Source organism: Vanessa cardui, chromosome 24 (assembly GCF_905220365.1).
Source record: "Vanessa cardui chromosome 24, ilVanCard2.1, whole genome shotgun sequence".
Lineage (NCBI taxonomy): Eukaryota > Metazoa > Arthropoda > Insecta > Lepidoptera > Nymphalidae > Vanessa > Vanessa cardui.
Genome location: NC_061146.1, coordinates 9,798,484 through 9,816,277, shown reverse-complemented (window position 1 = coordinate 9,816,277; position 17,794 = coordinate 9,798,484). Strand labels below are relative to the sequence as shown.

The window sequence follows — 17,794 nt, the reverse complement described above, 5'->3', positions numbered from 1 at the left end:
AAATGGTTTTACTACAGTCAATATAATTCGAACGCGTCAGATTATCATTATATAATATAGAATATATACTATGTCATATATTATCTGAAAATCTCGCTCACCCGGTTATAAAGGATGATTTATAACCGGATAACTCTTCGGAGCGAACCACTTTATCATTTTGATTATCCGGCAAATTAAATGCCCGGTAATATTATGCGATGCCTTTTATATATTATAGTCAGTGGTAATTGATCGAACGAATACATTTTACATTTTTTTTATTTAACTTTATAACAAGTTAATTTGAATAATTTAATGTGTTACTTAAAATATGCTTAAACAATTAAGTTGAATAAAGTAAAGTAACTGTATTACTTTTTCATTACAATTATAAGTATAATATATTATAAGTGATTAAAAATTAAAAAATATACGTTTAAGATCAATTTAATCAATCATATTACTTCAAAAAAAAACTCAATTACATTTATCAAACTCCTCTGTTGTTCTCAAGAAAATGTTCACCTTTAATTACCCTGCATTGGATTTAACACTACTTTTATATATCGTTTAGACAAATCGTTTGTAAAACATTCCTCCCTTAGAAACAAAAGTCCCCGAGAAACACTAGTTTTAAAATCAAATTTCTCATACAATCACTTGAATTGTTTCTACTGAGATGGCCCAGTGGTTAGAACGAGTGCATCTTAACCGATGATCGCGGGTTCAAACCCAGGCAAGCACCACTATATATATGTGCTTAATTTGTGTTTATAATTCATATTGTGCTCAGCGGTGAAGGAAAACATCGTGAGGATACCTGCATGTGTCTAATTTCATTGAAATTCTGCCACATGTGCATTCCAACCCGCATTGGAACATCGTGGTGGAATATGTTCCAAGTCCACTACTTATTGGAAGAGGAGGCCTTATCCCAGCACTAGGAAATTTACAGGCTGATACTTTACTTTACTTCTACAATGATATAAATAAACCTTTTCCGATATATAAATTACAAAGTCAAATATGATTCAATTATTGCTCATCCTGCATAAAAATTAACAAATACTACCTTCATACTTTATTATCCTTTGTTACATTAAAAATTATTTTCATAATTTTAACTTTTTTTTATAATTATATAAAACGTCAAAAAAGTGTCAATTCGCTAAATTCCGTGCCATTGACCCATTTCCCACTTAATTTATGTCGGTGTTGCTAGCATAACGCTTCAACTTGGCATTTTCTAAAATTTTAATTAATAAAATAAATTACATTTATTTTAAAGGTGCCTTAAAACAATTATTAAAATAAGATTTTAATCATCTAATTCGTTTGTTGAATTTGATTAGAGGTCATTTCACATCGTTTCAGATTAATTTAATAGTTGTCTTCCAGTTTAAAGGTTAGTTCTTCGATGTAGGTGTCGGAGTCTAGTTATGATAAATTTACTTTGCCTCATTTTTGACTTTCCTTAATTTTAATAATTATTCCATAATTATTTCCTTGATTTAATTATGGATATAATTCCTTTTTCATTAAGGGTATTTTGGTAGTGATACTGGTCACACTCGTTAACCTTTCAAAGGTTCGTGAACTTTCGATTTCGTTCTTTTTGAATTTTGGAACTATCGGCTTCACACCGAATCCAAACATCTAATTCGATATACTGAATATATCGGTGAGTTGTCTTAATAATTGAGTTTCTTAAATTGTGGTTGTTTAGTATTCAGTGCTTTAATAGCAGTTATCTTTTCAGAATTTATATTAACAATGAAGTTTTGAAGTTTGACAGAACTTTATATCATGTTTACCGACTCGTAAGAAATTGTAAGTCTTTAATTCTTGTTTTTGATTAAATGCATTGGTTTGCAATTCGAAAAGTCGTAGTCATGTGTAAATTGTGGTTTCCAGTGACCCTTTGAAATGGTTCTCCGGAGTTGAGATCGTCAATTTGAGTAAGCAGGACTTTGAACCTCCAGAAGGTAAATTCGTGCTTGCATCTCTCGTTAAAGGTATTTATCATTTGCTTATTTGCTTAACTTATTGAACCTGTATATTTCGTATTACAGGAGGTTTTTTTTTTTTTTAATCGGATTTACCCACCACGTGGACTTCTTGAATGGAAATGTTAAGAGTGAACAGCTCCAGGTTCCTGGTTGAGTGTGCCCAGATAGCGGCTGGTGCCACTCCAAGGACGGCAGGCCTGTTCCCTAAGCTGTTGTCGGTATCCACGTGTAGCTGGAAACTTTGGTGATGTACCCCCTTTTAATTATATCATAAATTTTGTTTACACCGGTCTGGCGAACGGTGTATCCTTTCAAACCACAACAACTAATTTAATCGTCAGTGGCGCCTAATTTTCAACCTTATATTGAATTGCATTGAATTACATTGAATTTTCAAGCTTGCCTTTTATCCCAAGTGACCCACGCTGAGTCTAGCTGGCATAATTTTTATATAATAGTAATTATAAGAAGTAACATAAGTAACTAGTAAATTAAGTAATTGGTTGTTTATAATACTATGTTACTGTGCATTAAAAATTTTATAACCAAATATTGTTTCTTTACACCCACACCACCAGAAAGGTAACACCTTTATACATATATGTATGATTTTTTGTCGAGTTCGTTTGTTAAAAGAAATAAAAAATGACGATATCTTTCGTTCTGCTTTTGTATGTTGCGCTTGTATTTAATTAAATACTTTGTATTAATTGCGTGAAATTTAGTAAATATTTACTAAGTATTTTAATTGTTTTTATCTTATTGTCTCGATAGATATGACTCCAAGCCAGCTTGTGGTAAATGGTGGGATCATGGATCAGTCAGAAAGAATGGAACTGCTAAATCTAACCTCGCCCGGCCCGCACAATGCTCCTTCACACCTCGTCTGAAGGAACCCAGGTTAGTTATTTCAAGAGGAAAACATGTATTCCGTTAGATAATTCCATTTATAAAGTTCCAACAAAGATAAGAGTTGCCAAATCTCTTCGTCCATGATGGAAATGACGTCACATTTAGCGGTGATATCGCGAGCCGGCACGGGCAGGCTTTGTTTAAGAGTTGTAGTTGTAGATACTTCTTTGTAATTCTGGTTGGTTCTAAAAGGTTAATGCAAGTATCATGCTCTTTGTTCTGGCTGTTTTCAGAAACATTGTTAGAGTTTGAATATAGACGATAAAAATGCTTTATTGTATCATTTTACAACAACAACACCTTTATATTTCCCACTGCTGGGCTAAAACCTCCTCTCCTTTTGAGGGGAAGAAGAAGAAGCATTTGGAACACATTCCACCATGCTGTTCCAATGCGGTTTGGTTGAATACATATGTGGCAGAATTTGTATGAAACTAGAGCACGAAATGAAATATAAAAAAAAAAACATTTTAATCTATTGTAATTTCACCCCACCTTTATTTATAGAACAGTACAATTTCTTAAAAATTAAGTTAATTTTCTTAACACACTTTTAATTCATATTTGTGTATAGTTAAAATCTTAATATCAATAATATTTTTTCAGTAATAATGACAAGCTAAAAGTAAAGAAAAAGTTTTATCCAATTAAAATCCAATCAACATAAGATTTACCGCATACACTATTGATTTTCCACCCCAGATGTAGTTCTAATGCGTGCGTTATATCGATTTTAGACCAGAATTTAATTACTGAGGTGGATTTGATGTACATTCAATTGAATATTATTATCCATTCATTCAATGACTTGCATTTGAGGTAGCAGAGGCAGTGCAGAGTCAAGATGGCCCAGTGGTTAGAACGCGTGCATGCGATGATTGCGGGTTCAAACCCAGGCAAGCACCGCTGATTCATGTGTTTAATTTGTCTTTATAATTCATCTCGTGCTCAGCGGTGAAGGAAAACCTCGTGAGGAAACCACATGTGACAAATTTCATAGAAATTTTGCCACATATGTATTCCACCAAGCCGCATTGGAACAGCGTGGTGGAATATGTTCCAAGCCTTCTCCTCAAAGGGAGAGGAGGCCTTTAGCCCAGCAGTGGGAATTTACAGGCTATTGTTTTTGTTGTTGTTGTTGAGGCAGTGCAGTCCTGGATTCAAAGATCGGGGTAATAAAAAGTTTGGATGTCTGTTTGGTAAGGCTTCGTCCCTTCCTAACCCGACTGGGTAGGTACCACCCGCTCATCATTCTAACAAACTGTTTAATGTTTTTGTGTTCCGGTTTGAAATGTGAGACAGTAACTACAGCCATAAAGTACATAATATTTTAGTACCCAAGGTTGGTGGCCCTTTGGCGGTGGAAGGAAATATTAATATTTATTGCAGCAACAATGTTTACAACATGTAACATGACATTGCAACTATTCTTTCAAAAGAAAAATAATATTGAAAACTACCGCCGTTTCTAAAAAGACAATCGTTTCTTTTATATTTCCCACATGTAGTAAGGTAGGGTATCCAAGATTATCCGCTGCATTATGCTGGAATACCCACTAGAAAACCTGCGAAACCCATTCCACTCATATGATACGTCAATCCACCATGACAACCTAGGAAAAGGAAGAAAAGAAAATACCCTGACCTGAGAAGAAACGGCTAAAGAAACCAGCTGTACTCTCGTAGTGTTATTCATCAAACTTACGGCTAATTACCTTCGTCATGGGTAGTTTACAAAAAAGCCAAATCAAAGAGCCAAAAAATGGCGTAATATTTTAATTACCAAAGTCACGATTATTATTAACAAAAGACACATTCTGCAATAAAATTACGACTCAATGAAAAGTACGTCTAAATTCTAATTAGGTAAATAGTTATCAAGTTGGCAAAGCAAAAACGCTCCGACGAAGCATTAAAATGCTGCTAGCAATTAATCTAGAATGAGGTTTTATATGTTGCGAAGTACTGGCACACACGTTAATAAATGTATTACATTTATGTTTTTTCAGGAACATGTAAGTAATTCACGTATGTTACGTCATTTGTCAAAATTGACACCGGGCTAAAATTTAATTTCAATTTTATATTTATACTAGCTGAATCCGCGGCTTTATCTGCAAATAATGTTCAACATCCTCCTCCTCCCTAAGGGCTATGTTTTGTAATATCCGTTTTTAGCGGATATCTACTACCTCACAACAACAGCCTGTAAATTCCCACTTGCTGGGCTAAAGGGCTCCTCTCCCTTTGAGGAGAAGGTTTAGAACATATTCCACCACGCTGTTCCAATGCGGTCGGAATACCCATGTGGTAGAATTTGTATGAAATTTGTCACGTGCAGGTTTCCTCACGATTTTTTCCTTCACCGCTGAGCACGAGATGAATTATAAAGACAAATTAAGCACATGAAACTATAATCATGTGGCAGAATGTCTATGAAATTTGTCTCATGCAGGTTTCCTCACGATGTTTTCCTTCACCGCTGAGCACGACATGAGTTTTAAAGACAAATTAAGCACATGAATCAACGGTGCTTCCTGGGTTTGAACCCGCAATCATCAGTTAAGATGCACGCGTTCTAACCACTGGGCCATCTCGGCTTAAGAACTCCCTTTCACTTATTTATATTAAGTGAATGTGAGTTCTGAAATATAATTTCAATCCCATTTATTAGTAGTTCGTATATTGAAACATAATATGTTACACCTGCTAATATTTAAATGTTCAAATTTGTAATGCCCTGAACCCTTTGGATGTTAGGCATTTAAATTATTACCAACTTTACAAGGGTTACAGGGTCGGAAGTACTGAGAACTGAAACTAAGATAGAAGTGGTATTTGTTGAAATAGACTGCACTCTTCGCGTTCATAGCCGGCGTTTTAATAAGATTAACATACATTATCTTATATACATTTTTAGTAGTTTGGATTGTCACACGCACACTAAGACATCCTATAAGAACGAACGTAACTCATACTTATGTACGATTATAAAAATTTAACGTGTAGGGCGCATTTTATTAGTTACTAGCTGAACCAGAAACTGGGCAAAATTAATACTACCGATAGGACAATAAGCGTCACCCGAAAAAAGAACATACTATCAGGTACTCATACTGCCCAGTGGAAAGTAACTAGCCCCACGCATGGACATCTGCAACACTGCGGGACTTGCAAGGATGGCCTTAAAGTTATGAGAAGGCTCTACTTGCTTTTGGCAACTTAAATGTTATATCCCCTATGTCGGTAGTTACACTAGCTCACTCACCTTTCAAACTGAAAAACATCAATACTAAGTACTGTCATTTGGCGATAGAATATCTGATGAACGGGTCGTACCGCCCGAGATGGACTAGCAGAAAGATCCCATTTTTTTAAAATAAACTTGAATATACGAAACGCAAAGATACGATGGCATTTTCGAAGCGTCCCTGTTCTGTGGAATCGTCATATGATACAAGGGTCTTGCAGATTAGTGAGTTTAATCAGTTTCAGTTAGTTTTAATGGCTTTTCGTTGATTTCAGTAGTTTTGTTTAATTATAATCAGAGATTGTTCTCAGTTTTGAATTACAGTTTAGCAAAGTTATTAATCGATTTGTTATATTATAATCTGGCGAACCGACCAGACTTACAGGCTTAATTAAACTTTTAGTTGTCGCTGTAGTTTTAGTCGTCAAAATATTATTCTACTAACTATCGTCCTAGCTTCTAGAATATTTTATTATTACGTTTGTGTAAAGATCATACTGACATAAGAAATGAATATTGATAATTTGGGATAGCGTACTTAATTCGGATGTGATCGGTTTTACGAATTTTGCCGATGCTACATCCAAGTTGTGTTGTACTATATGTTCTTCTAAGCATCTTTGAGTTAGTTAATTAACCTTTCAGAAGCTTGGAAATTTCTATGTTAGTTAATAGTTTGCATAATGTATATTATATACATACATATGTATGCCAGTGTACAACATAGGTCTTTTTTATGGTATAGGTTGGCGGACGAGCATATGGGCCACCTAATGGTAAATAGTCACCATCACCCATAGACAATAACGCTGTAAGAAATATTAACTATTCCTTACATCGTCAATGCGCCAACAACCTTGGGAACTAAGATGCTATGTCACTTGTGCCTGTAGTCACACTAGCTCATTCACCTTTCAAACCGGAACACAACAATACTGCGTACTGTTGTTTAGCGGTAAAATATATCCTTCAATCAAGGTTTGAAAATATATCTTTCTGGCCGGCATGGTGCAGTTCCTTCTTCCTAATTGTACTGACCACTTTTGCCTTTGGACTCCACTACCACTTACCATCAGGTCAGACATATGCCTGAACTGTAGATATAACAAATATATATGCTGACGACCTCCGTGGTCGAGTGGTGTGTACACCGGTTTTCATGGGTACGTCACTCTGAGGTCCCGGGTTCGATTCCCGGCCGAGTCGATGTAGATTACCATAAGTTTTCTATGTTGTCTTGGGTCTGAGTGTTTGTGGTACCGTCGTTACTTCTGATTTCCATAACACAAGTGCTTCAGCTGCTTACATTGGGATCAGAGTAATGTATGTGATGTTGTCTCATATTTATTTATTTATTATATATCCTTAGTATATTTGAAAGCATTGCATTGAGTTGAGTTTGAAAGAGTCTATCGAATATGTTGCAATCTGGATTCCGAACGGATCGTAGCTTTACAAAACGGAAAAGATTCGTAGAGCACCGTTGAATGGTGCTCGTAAGGGCATTCGAATGAATTGTTTTTTATTGAACTATGTACGACGTGCAACAAATATTAAAGGCATCGTTCAATTGAATAGGTGTGAAACGTTAGTAATCTATTGAAATTTGATAGTATTCGACGCCGTTTAAACGAACACCATAATTTGTCCTCAAATCTGAAAAACGTTTTACATAAAGATGGATACATTTGCGATACACATTTTTGGAATAATGAAATTCATTCATAACAGAAAATTTATTGACTCCATATTAGTATACATACTTCGAAAATGTTCAAAAACAAATTATGTGTCCCTAGAATACATCCAGCGCTGGAGCATTGGTATGTACTTTTAAATACTGGACACATTTTACTGCATACAGTAAAGTAACAACCTGTAAATTCCCACTACTGGAATAAGGCCTCCTCTTTCTTTAAGGGCTTGGAACATATTCCACCACACTGTTCCAATGCGGGTTAGTGGAATGCACATGTGACAGAATTTCAATGAAAATAGACACATGCAAATTTCCTAACGATGTTACCCTTCACCGCCGAGCACGAGATGAATTATAAACACAAATTAAGCACATATATAATGTGGCGCTTGCCTGGGCTTGAACCCGCAATTCAGGACATCTCAGCTCACGAAACACGATACAGTACAGATTAAAATATAGCGAAAAATAATGCTTTAAATTGCAATCATATTTCACTGTTCACAATATTTCGACAGTTTACAATCTGACGAAATAGATTGTTATCTAACGATGTTTGTAATCTGACGGTGACACTACACTACTGCCTAAAGAGAAGTGTTACATTTTCAGAGTTCATATATATCTTTTTTGCTCCAACATATCTTTTAAAAACCTGACCAGATGTGGACTTATCGTTAGAATCCTGGATCATCCCGGACAACACTGGCCTGAAATATTCATTCTATTATTTAGTGAAGGCAGTCGTGTTTTTTATTTTCAGTTTATAAATATTTCCCGACAACAAATGAAAACCAGGATTTCATTTTCAACCTCAACATCGAACAGTGCGGTTGACCAATTTGTTGCGTCTCATTGCAGCGCTGCAAACGCTAAATTATGGTCGTCATACTAGTCGAACCCGTGGCTTCACTCGCGTACAATTACATTTGTGACGAAGTTCTGCGCTATTTTAACCTTCAACTATTTATTATCACTATCTAATAAAAATAATAAATGTTAAAGGTATAAATAAAAAATTGGGACAAAGGCAGGAGGATGATGACCTTATATGGCCAATGTGGCACCAACATTAGCTTTTTACACCGGCTCTCTTTAAACCAGACCTACTTCTACTAACTATTCCTGTTTGATGGTGAAGCAAGAGATGTATCATATTTAGATTATTAGTATTAAAATACATATCTTCGAGAAATCTCAGGCAAGTACTTTATCCTTGAAGTTGATCTCTTTTGACTCATTGTAATGATACATTATTTGTAATTTTCTTTTTTGTGATAAAAATAGAAATTATAAATAATAAAAATAGAATAATATTAACATTAAACGAGACAGTTACATCAAAATTTATTTGATTTGAATTTATGTGTAATATGTGTTTTCATCTGGTACTCTAGAGGTAAAACGGACCATATTACTAAGTATTAAAATTTATCATTATCATACATGAAATGAATCTAGTAACGCCATCTTTTATAGATATAATAATTATAATTATATATAATAATTATAAAAATAATTTTATATATTTAAATTTATTATAAATATAATCTGTAATGAATAAGAGTTCTTCATTCATTTCATTCATTTGTTCTGAACGAATGTATTTGTATGTAACTTTATACATTCCGAAATAGTATGCCGTTTCACAAAAAATATGGTTGTCTTTTAGTTTATATTACTACTAAGCATTTTCATCCCGTCCTTTCGTCTATCATTAGACATCTCATGAGCCCAGTAGTTAGACACTTTGAACTTTTATATGTATTCCTTTGGTCGATCTAACAATAAATACTAAAAATATAAAATAAAATAAAATATTTAAAGACGCTCTCATATAACAGACATGATTTGTTTTGCCACTTTTTTTCTTAAAAATCGTACAGAACCCTTCGTATTCGAGTCCTACACGTCTTTGGCCAGTTTTTTTAATCTACAATCATACCGACTTCGCAAGAATAGAATAAAAGTACTAGTACTTTTCATGTAGAAAAGTATTATATTAAATACAAAGAAAATAACTACTTTTTTGGACTAGAAAGGGCTTCCTATAGCAAGAACAGCTCAACAAATTATCATCACAATTTTAAGAAGACACCGTTTATTTTAGCTGAACAAATACCCTTACTATGTCCGCCTTTATCCGGACGCCTGGCAACCTTATACGAACCTAAGAGCTATTGGACCTACTTGAAAGAAGTTACACGAAAACATTACAAGAGGAGAAGGCTCAACAACAACAACAGCCTGTAAATTCCCACTGCTGGGCTAAAGGCCTCCTCTCCCTTTGAGGAGAAGGTTTGGAACATATTCCACCACGCTGCTCCAACTTCCAGTGCGGGTTAGTGGAATACACATGAGGCAAAATTTCTATGAAATTTGTCACATGCAGGTTTCCTCACGATGTTTTCCTTCACCGCTGAGCACGAGATGAATTATAAAGACAAATTAGGCACATGAAACAGCGGTGCTTGCCTGGGTTTGAACCCGCAATCATCGGTTAAGATGCACGCGTGCTAACTTGGCCATCTCGATTCTCCGAGAAGGCTCAAAAATCCTCAAAAACCGCGTTACGTAATACTTGAACGCTCCCCAATTTGTTAATCTACTTTCATAAACATAATAACTTATCCAAATACTGTATTCATGTAATTCCTTCCAACGTAAATAAATACGTACTAAGACATTTCTTTTTAATTACAAGCATTAACACAACACGCGGTGTATGTAAATACACAATCGTTTGTCGTATAAATAAAAAGTCATACGCGTTACGTGCGCGTGCGCATGACAATTTCCCGTTCGGTTTAATGGCCGACTCGGGAAATGTTTACACTGCGCCTGCTTTCCGAGACACGCTTCATTATGAAATGTTAACTAATAACTATCAGAAACGGATTTACTTTAAATATATACGTTTGGTAACTTGTATGTCTCTACATAGTATAAAACAAAGTCGCTTTCTCTGTACCTATATCACTTTGTATCTTTAAAACTACGCAACGGATTTTGATGCGGTTTTATTAACAGATAGAGTGATTCGAGAGGAAGGTTTTTGTATATAATACATTGAAAATGTAGTAAAGGTAAAACGATAATTTTAGAAGTTTGTAATGTGATATTTTTTTCATAAAAAAAAATAAACAAAATGTGACTACTTACAATATTTTTTTTTAATTTATCAATATCATTACATAATATAAAATGAAGTCGCTTACCGCCGCGCCGTCCCTATGTATGCTTAGATCTTTAAAACGACGCAACGGATTTTGATGCGATTTTTTTTTTAAATGAAGAGATTTGTGATGAAGGTTTTTGTATATAATAATTGACAATAAAGTAACTCTTTTACTACGAAAACCGTCAAACTTTGGAATGCACTACCCAATGATATTCGGCAATCGAAATCCTTGCCCGTCTTTAAACATCGCTTGAATAACTATTATCTGTCCATATGCCAAGACTAGACCCAATATAACATAGAAAAATAATAAACTTTTTATACATCGACTAGGCCGGGAATCGGACCCGGGACCTCGGAGCGGCGTACCCATGAGAACCATCTTATGTACCAGTGTACATAATACTCGAAAACGGAGATCGTGAAATATACCCTCTATTATATACCCTCTTTCTTTTTATTAGTATTGTTATTTTTATCTTTCTTCCAACATTATATTTACTTATATTATTGTTACTTTTGACGGTAGTGATATACATAATTAATATATTATATTTGATTAGAGGTATGTCGATAATTAATAACAGTTTATTAATAAGCAGACTGATTCAAGATGGAGATTTATATTCACAGTTACGGTAAAAAAAGGTTTGCCACCTTAAGATCTATTTTCGTGTGCTCAGTATGAGCGATAATCTGCTTTACCGATCGAGAATGACATATTGCGTCGCAATGATTTGGTGTTTAGATACAAAAGGTACTAAGAGTTTACGAATTGATAAAGGAATCAATTTGAAAATTGACGAAGGTTTTCTTACTCTGACTGTACATACAAATTATTATAGAGAAAGGCCTTTTAAAATTACTCAGTCGGAAAAACATGATTTTTCATTTATATATTTATATGTTGGTCTATAAATTATAAAGACCTATGTTGTACACTGGCATATGTATGTAATATACATTAAACAGACTATTAACTATCTCACAAAGAAATTTACAAGCCTCTGAAAAGTTAATTAACTAACAAATTAACTCACTCAAAGATGCTTAGATGAACATATAGTACGACACAACTTAAATGTAGCATCGGCAAAATTCGTAAAACCGATCACATCTGAATTAAGTACGCTATCTCAAATTACCAATATCTATTTCTTATGTGAATATGATCTTTACACAAACGTAATAACTTGTAATATCATATGACCTAATATATTCGTCAATTTGAGACGTCGATATATGCACTTGCTTTCTCGGGTTGAACTGACGCGAAAATCCATAGCAAAGGATAGCGTCGAATGGCGCGATAGGGAGCTATTTCTTTTGGTTGTATGAATCGTCAGTAATCGGTTTTATTGAATTTGCCGATGCTACAGATAAGTTGTGTCGTACTATACTCGATTACTTAATTCAAAAGAAACTTCGAAATATATAGCGGATTAATATTTGAAAAGGTGTTGGTCAAAGGTAATAGGTGTAAACACATCTGGTGGTACCATCCGCTCAGTGTAACTACACAAGGGAGATAACATCTTAGCCCCTAAGGGTGGTGGTACATTGGTGATGTAAGGAATGGTTATGATTTCTCAGTGCGCTTATGTCTATCACAGTGGTGACCACTTACCATCAGGTGACTCTTATCAGTACGTTTATATCGATAAGTGGATTGGATCATAAACAGATATATATACAAACTAGTAGCCCGTGGTTTCGCTCGCTTTTCAGAGTGTTGGTATTCATGTGTTAGGAAAAAAAAGTAGCCTATGTCCTTTTTGTAGTTCATATTTGCTTCTTACCATATCATCAAATTCGGTTCAGCGGTTTGATTCACGATCAAACCGCTGAAAAGAACTAGCTATGTCAGACCTTAGTCTACAATACATTATTCTAAGTTATAAGGTGAAATGTTATTTTATGTAGTATTAAATGAATTTCAGTAAGGACAATGGAACTTGGCACCCATTTACATCTCACTTCTTTTGTCGTTGAAGTCACAGTGAACAACCAAGGTATATTTCATAATACTGAACTTGGCTCTCATTTTACATTTATGTTTTTATGGGATACTAATATTAACTAGAAATACAGCTGATATGACATCACAGTTCAACTTCTAAAATGATCAGTGTTTCTTAACTAAATTGTCCATGTGTTAGATATAAAAACCTTCTCCACGAATCACTCTATCTATTAAAAAACCACATCAAAATCCGTTGCGTAGTTTAAAAAGATTTAAGCATACATGTGGCTGTAGGGACAGAGAGAGCGACTTTGTTTTATACTATGTAGTTATATTAACAGAGATACAAATTAAAAACAGTTACTGTATAAATCTTAACCGCGTGGAATAGTGGCAAAAATGCTAGCATCTATATGTAACATAGGGCTATTAGTGTATGTTTCCCACAGCTGGTTATGCCCTCCTGTTGAGGGGCTTAGATCATAATCCACCAACATTACAAATTGATAACATAAATCAGGATTACTTATAAGACACGCGAGCATTCTTGTAACAAATACAAAATTATACACTCAAGCTTGGTATTCATATAATAATTCGTTTCACACCTATATTAGAATTGTTTAATTGTCATTTGTAATTAATGGGCGTTGGTTATTCCTCAGTTGCGTGTGACAGTTTTTCGTGTAAAACGTGCAGGTTTCCTAACGATGTTTTACATCACCGAGCACGTGATGACTTTTAAACTAATGTGTAAATTTTGTGCTCTTTATCCAATTTGCATCAACTTCTTGGTTTAAGATTCTGATGTACTCAGCACTAGGCCATACCCTACTGTTATGTATTATTTATAGAGGTAGATATATTGTTGAACTATTAATTAGATGATTAAAATTCTTAAGATGAGCCGAGATGGCCCAGTAGTTAGAGCAAGTACATCTTATCTGATGATTGCGTGTTCAAACCCAGGCAAGCACCACTGAATTATCATGTGCTTAATTTTTGTTTATAATTCATCTCAAGCTCTGCGGTGAAAGAAAACAAATTTTAAAATTATCTATGTAAATCTATATAAACTGTAAATAATACCAAAACAAGAGAAAGAACTCAATAATTATGATGTAATTATTCAATTTTGTTTTAGAAAAGTCTTATTATAAACTCAGAGTGTAAGTCACCGCGAGTAATCTATAAAATATTGTGAATTATGACTTCTGTTTGTATAACACCAGCGACCCGCCTCAGCTTCACACGAGTGTAATGCTTATACTAAATATACTAAAGATTTTTTCTTGTTTCTTTACTATATAGTCCATTCTTTACTATATAGAAAAACCTTCCTCGCGAATCACTCTATACAAAAAAAAAACTACATAAAAATCAATTGCTTGCGACTTCGAGCGTGTTTAAATTTAACAAATAAGTTATTATTGTTGCCTAAGTTACTCCTTATACGTCAGCTATCCGCCAGTGAAATTCCTGTCAAAATCGGTCAAGTCGTTCCATTATCCGGAACAAACAATTCAACCACTTTTTATTATATACATATGTACATATGCATTTAGTAGCGTTTATTTTAATATTACAAACACTCATTCCAATTTTATTATACGTATAGATGCGTTAGAACAAAAGAATATCGTTATTACAATTGTTGCCTTGATATTTAATATACATTGTATATAAACTACCCATATGACATATTGTTCAAGCTTGGGGGACAAGAAAAGAATAGAAATAAAAAAAATCTCCGTATTTTATCTCCTGTTTTCTTTCTTAGTAAAAATTTGTAAGACAATATTAAATGCTTTTCTGCTCTTAACTGCATGTCTTAAACAAAGATTCAATTATTCATTCATCGTATTTCAAGGAATACATAGTACACATATGCATATATATAATATATATATCATATTCCAGTAACTATTACCGCGTCGTCGCCCGCGAAAATGACGCTGTCTTATACTTTACAAACCGATTCTTCAAAGTTCACAGACAGTTGTCATTTTTATGTATTATATATTTTTTATATATTTCAATTATTCGATGGTCTTAGCGCTCACAATGGTGGATTATATATATATTTAGTATGTCATAATTTATCTTTCATAACTAAATATAACGCATAGACGATTACACGACGCTAAAAAAAGTTTTTTTTTTTTTATAATTTACGAAATGACTAAACTTATTGTTTTATTTTATTTCATTGAACACAATTTTCTTCACAGAACGTTAAATAGGTTTTTAAATAAGATCTCCTTCGACAATCCAAATAATCATTTACTCTGTTGAAATCATCAAATCGATACCACAGATTAAAAATCGAAGCAATCAATCATTTTATATAAAAAAAATAACAATACGAAATATATAAAACCTTATTCATCATTCACTAAGCGTCAATACATTCACGTGAAAAACAAAATCGCGTTAAAAGCGATCAGGTGTTGCCAGCCTTTATTTACATTTTCAATTATAAAATAATTGATACTCACCCATGATCAAGTTGATCGCAAATAAAACAGCCAATAGAGTATGATAATTAGACATTTTCGAGGTATCACAGAACACTACATCGACATTGCGAAGGCGTGTTGTCGCCTCGCGCGCGGTACGCGGTCTGATCTGGCCTGGTCGCACCCCACTCCACCCCTCCATCCCTTAGCTAAAGGTTTATGCACACTGGGCACATTGTTTCTAAATAAAGGCACATGTATATTATTCTTGAACAAATATCTTATTGTTTTTTAATCGTAAAGGGATAGGTATTATGTTTATTTAATATATAGGTCGATTGTTTTTTAAATCGACATAGCATAGCTTGGGAATCCAAATAAGCATTAGTCGCCTTTTTCTGTCATGTATGTAAATCAAAATACGTAATTTTGTAAATCTCTGAAAGAAAAGCAAACATACATACAACGTTAGCTTAAGACGCAGCGCGTTTAAGGTTTTTGTATATAATATCTATGCATATAATAAAATTGGAACGTATATACGATGTAAATATACCCAAAATAACATTTTCTACAATGTTTTTCGGTCTGTCTGTCTGTTTGTTCCAGCTAATCTCTGCAACGACTGGACTGATTTTGACGGGACTTTTACTGGCAGATAACTGATGTAATAGGGAGTAACTCAGGATACAATATGTTTTTATTTTTTGTTAAATTAAAACGCGTAAAAGTTGAGGGTACAGCTAGTTAGTATATAAGTAGCTGTACTTTGCAGTCTCACCTGCTACTACTGTCAATATCATGACATACTAGATTGTTATGTTGTAGTAATTGCTAAAATTGAATAGGACAGATTGTGCTATCCACCTAACAATGTATAGCAATCCGGTTCAATATACATTAGATACTAATCTATATATATATATTAATATCATAAATGTGAAAGTAACTCTGTCTGTCTGACACTCTTTCACGATCAAACCGCTGAACCGAATTTGATGAAATTTGGTATGAAGCAAACTTGAACTCCGAGAAAGGACATAGGCTACTTTGCTTGCTAACACATGACAACCAACACCCTAAATCACGAGAGAAGCCGCGGGCGACTATTAGTAAATTTATACACACAAGACTTACTCGACAACAACAAACAACAACAACAACCTGTAAATTCCCACTGCTGGGCTAAAGGCCTCTTTTCCCTTTGAGAAGAAGGTTTGGAACATATTCCACCACGCTGTTCTAATGCGGGTTGGTGGAATACACATGTGGCAGAATTTATATCAAATTTATCACATGCAGGTTTCCTCAGGATTTTTTCCTTCACCGCTGAGCACGAGATGAATTATAAAGACAAATTAAGCACATGAATCAGCGGTGCTTGCCTGGATTTTAACCCGCAATCATCGGTTAAGATGCACGCGTTCTAACCACTGGGCTATCTCGACTCACATTCAGACTTACTCATTTAGTATTATAATCAGAGGTCAATAGTCAATAATTGTTTTCATTTTGAAAGAAGTGTCACAGTGCTGACGGTAGTGTACGCAAGCGATCCCTTGACGAACAGCACCGATTTTAATAGGCAGGTAGGCTGCCGACAAGTCTCATAAAGTGGGGGAAACGTGCATGTCGTTTTTCCAGTGAATTATCACAGTGAACTATTTATGTATCATTACATAGTATAAAACAAAGTCGCTCACAGCTGTCTGTCCCTGAATATGCTTAGATCTTTAAAATTACACAACGGGTTTTGATGCGGTTTTTAATAGTGATTCGTGAGGTAGGTTTTTGTATATGATACATGATACATACAATGTAATAAAGAAACACTAAGAATTTCAGAAGTTACTAATGGGATGTCGTAAATAAATATATTCTGTAGTATACTCGAATTTAGTATCAGTATTGCACCCGTGCGAATATGGGGTCGGTCGCTAGTAGGTAAATAAAAGAAAGAAGATTGATAAGTTATGAATTTGTATAATAAGTTATGAATTGCATTCCGAAACATTACTTAAAATACCGAGAAACATATCGATCGAGATTATGATAAAGACCATACGGTCCAGTAGCTAGAAGTTGAATTATAAGCTATAATTGCAGCTTCTAATTCGGGAAAAGCCCCCGAATTAAATGTTTAATTTGGTTTTATCAACCGACTTCAAAAAGGAGGAGGTTATCAATTCGTCTGTATATTTCATTTCATTTTACTTAGGACTCTAAAAAATATGTTGAATACGCAATTATTTTTATAACTTTTTAGTGCATATTTATTTGTTTTAAATTAGTGTTTTGTTTGAAGTCGATTTTTCTTTTTGTTAAAACTTTTATTTATA

The 17,794-nt window shown here is 34.2% G+C and overlaps 1 protein-coding gene across 1 annotated transcript in view; it reads right to left on the bottom strand.

Moving 5' to 3' along the window:
* The window catches only part of LOC124540122, a 151,000-nt gene extending 135,379 nt beyond the window's left edge, over positions 1 to 15,621 (bottom strand). Inside the window, exon 1 of the mRNA XM_047117559.1 lies at positions 15,495 to 15,621. Within this exon, the coding sequence (XP_046973515.1) occupies positions 15,495 to 15,549 (55 nt within the window). The 5' untranslated portion in view covers positions 15,550 to 15,621. The remainder of the gene's footprint in view (positions 1 to 15,494) is intronic.
* Positions 15,622 to 17,794: the final 2,173 nt, after the last annotated feature.